At 22.4% G+C, this 2,920-nt stretch overlaps 1 protein-coding gene across 1 annotated transcript in view; it reads left to right on the forward strand.

Moving 5' to 3' along the window:
* Positions 1-1,976: 1,976 nt before the first annotated feature.
* The window catches only part of LOC108691646 (fatty acyl-CoA reductase 2-like), a 7,407-nt gene continuing 6,463 nt past the window's right edge, over positions 1,977-2,920 (forward strand). Inside the window, exons 1-2 of the mRNA XM_018199497.1 lie at positions 1,977-2,438; positions 2,598-2,605. Coding sequence (XP_018054986.1) covers positions 2,275-2,438; positions 2,598-2,605 — 172 coding nt within the window. The 5' untranslated portion in view covers positions 1,977-2,274. The remainder of the gene's footprint in view (positions 2,439-2,597; positions 2,606-2,920) is intronic.

A 2,920-nucleotide genomic window follows, 5' to 3' on the forward strand; every position in this document is an offset into this window, starting at 1 on the left:
ATTATAATATATTAATTATAATAATGATAGTATATCAACGAAGTTTACAAAAAATTGAGTAATGAATAATTTTTTTGAGCTAATCATATATTTTTATTTGATTAACAAAATAACATAATTTTTTACAAAAACAATTTTATTTAATAATAAAATCTCATCTTTTAGAGTTATAAAAATTTCTAAACTTAATTTTAAATAATTCTGTTTAATTTTTTCTACATTCTAATAAAAGTGAACAAATTCAGTAAATTTTTAAAAAAAGATTTTTTTAATCAGTCTGCAACAATTAAATTGTATAACTTATAGAAATATTTTACATTATATAATTTTTTAATGACTTGTTTATAGTTAAACCAGAATAATGTAAAAATCGAATTTATCAAGATTCATTATAAGAGAATTGATCTACAATTGAATTTTTATACTTTCTCTGTTTGTAAATGTAAAATTTATCTTAATATGTTTTGTAATATTATAGATAAATCGATTTATAAGACTCAAATTAATAAAAATTCTATTAAATAAGTTTTTATTATTTATTTTTATGAAATACAAACAAAAGTTTGACAAAATTTATGTATTTTTGTATTAGAATTTATCTATTTAATATTTCAGCTTGCTGCAGTATTTACTTTAAATTTGTTTGACTTTTTGTAATTTTATTTGCTGTATTTTTAAAATCATTTTAGATTATCATGTTGATTATTGGAAAAAATACATTATACATTATAACAATGTGTTACTAATGAAATCATCTCATATGTTATGTAAAATATTTTGATGTAGTGAATAAATTTCTCAGTTAAAAGAGTCAATGTAAGATATATATCCTTATATATACGTGTTAACAGCTGAAGTTTCTTTGTTTAGTCATTGCAATCATTAAATGCAATAGTTAGTATAATTTTCTTGATTTTTTTCCCTAAATAATTATCTTTTTCTACGATACTGTGTCAACTGTTATGTTACGTATCTAGTAAGCAAAAAGTATTAGTTTTGAAATATTAATTTTATATAAATTTTTCAATGTTTTTAACATTTAATAAATGTAGTTACAATATTATCTAATAATGTTCATGAATATTTAAAAAGCGTTCTTAATATAGATTTTAAATATTCAAATATTTTATAAATCACATATTTTATATATCACAGACATTAAAAAATGTTACTTAAAAAATGTTAAGATGTTGCAATATTAAATGTTAAAGTGTGAATGTTTTTAACATTGAATATATTGAAATAACATTCTATATTGTTGCTTTTAATGTTGCTACAATATTGAAACAACATTGAACAAATAAATATTAAAGTCACTCACTTAGCAGTACACGACATTTTAGGTCTAGAAGGACTTAACATAATAATTTTCTCATAAATAATCATTACAGTAGAATACATTGTAGTTGTGAGATTTTTTTTATTTGTATTTTAATGAAATGGTTTTTAGAGGAAAACTCACAAACTCTAACATGAAAGTAATAGAAATATATTTTGAAAGTATTTTGTGTAGTTTTGTGTAAAAAATTAATTCAGGAATCTTATGTTCTTGGAAAATTATATAATATTCAATAAATGTTATATAGATATTCGAATGTTAAATTGCAACGTTTGCGAAATATTACTTTAACAAACATTGAACGTTTCTACAATATCTTTCAACATTTTGCAATGTTGCAATTTAGCATATCTGAGATGTTGATTCAATATTATCATAATATTGTTTGTTATGTATTTCAAAATCTTTAAATTATGCTAAAAGTTTGTTCTTATAATGATATTGTATATAACGTTAAAATACAATATATTTAAAAATATATAAAAATTGTAAGAATACATTGTAGAAATGATTTTTTGCTTACTCATATTCAATGTTAATAGAATGTCCCCCTTCTACATGTCCCTCTTATTCACCTTCATTACTCTTATTCACTCTTGCATTTCCTTATCTCAGTCGAAGCGCGGTTATGGTTGCGTTTACCACGATCTCCTATCGTATCTTATAAAGGACTCATCAATTTTCGTCAGTTTTTATGTGTTTTGATCTAAGCGAAAAGCAGCAAATGTTTCTAGAAGAAACATTTCAAGGAAAGCATTTCTTACATGTTACAAAAACCTGAGTTGATAGAAAGCTGAATAATTATCGGTTCGTTGAGACGATGATTGATTGATTGAGTATCGTGATTGATTGTGAATTTTTTTTTGTTGATTTTCCAAGTGAAATTGGATAAATAGAAAAATATTTCCCACTCTACACATAAAAACGCTAGTGAGATGACACGAGGAAGTAAAGACTACCTTGAAGATATGTTGGACATGTCAGAGTTTCCAATTAACGACAGTCAAAGTGAAATCCCCCAATTCTTCACGGGATGTAATGTGTTAATAACGGGTGGTTCCGGTTTTCTCGGCCAACTTTTAATAGAAAAATTATTGCGGTAAAAAGATATTTTAATATAAAAGATAAATGCAGAAACGATTTATATAACATTAACAATGTAAATAACTTTGCAATGTCTTTTTTAAAAATTATTTTGAAGATAATTTTTATAAATTTTTAGATACTGAAAATAATACCATAAATCAAATTTTACCAGTATGTTAAGTCATATTCAGTCATATTCAATCGAAATAATAATGCTAAAACTTGTTCCTTTATAATATTTAATATTTTTTGTAAGAAAGGTTAATGTTATTTTGAAATTCTAATCTAATCAGACATAATGAATGTATTGTTAATTTTTTTATGAAACTTTCTTTTAACTTTTTTATGAAAAATGTTAAATATTATAAAAAAGCAATTTTTGCACAACTTAATTATTTTGGAAACTTGACGTGTTAATAAAATTTGGTTTGCGGCATCATTTTTATCATTCAAAATTTATAAAAAAATATCTTATTTAATATATAAAATAATTAA

Source organism: Atta colombica, unplaced genomic scaffold (assembly GCF_001594045.1).
Source record: "Atta colombica isolate Treedump-2 unplaced genomic scaffold, Acol1.0 scaffold49, whole genome shotgun sequence".
Classification (NCBI taxonomy): domain Eukaryota; kingdom Metazoa; phylum Arthropoda; class Insecta; order Hymenoptera; family Formicidae; genus Atta; species Atta colombica.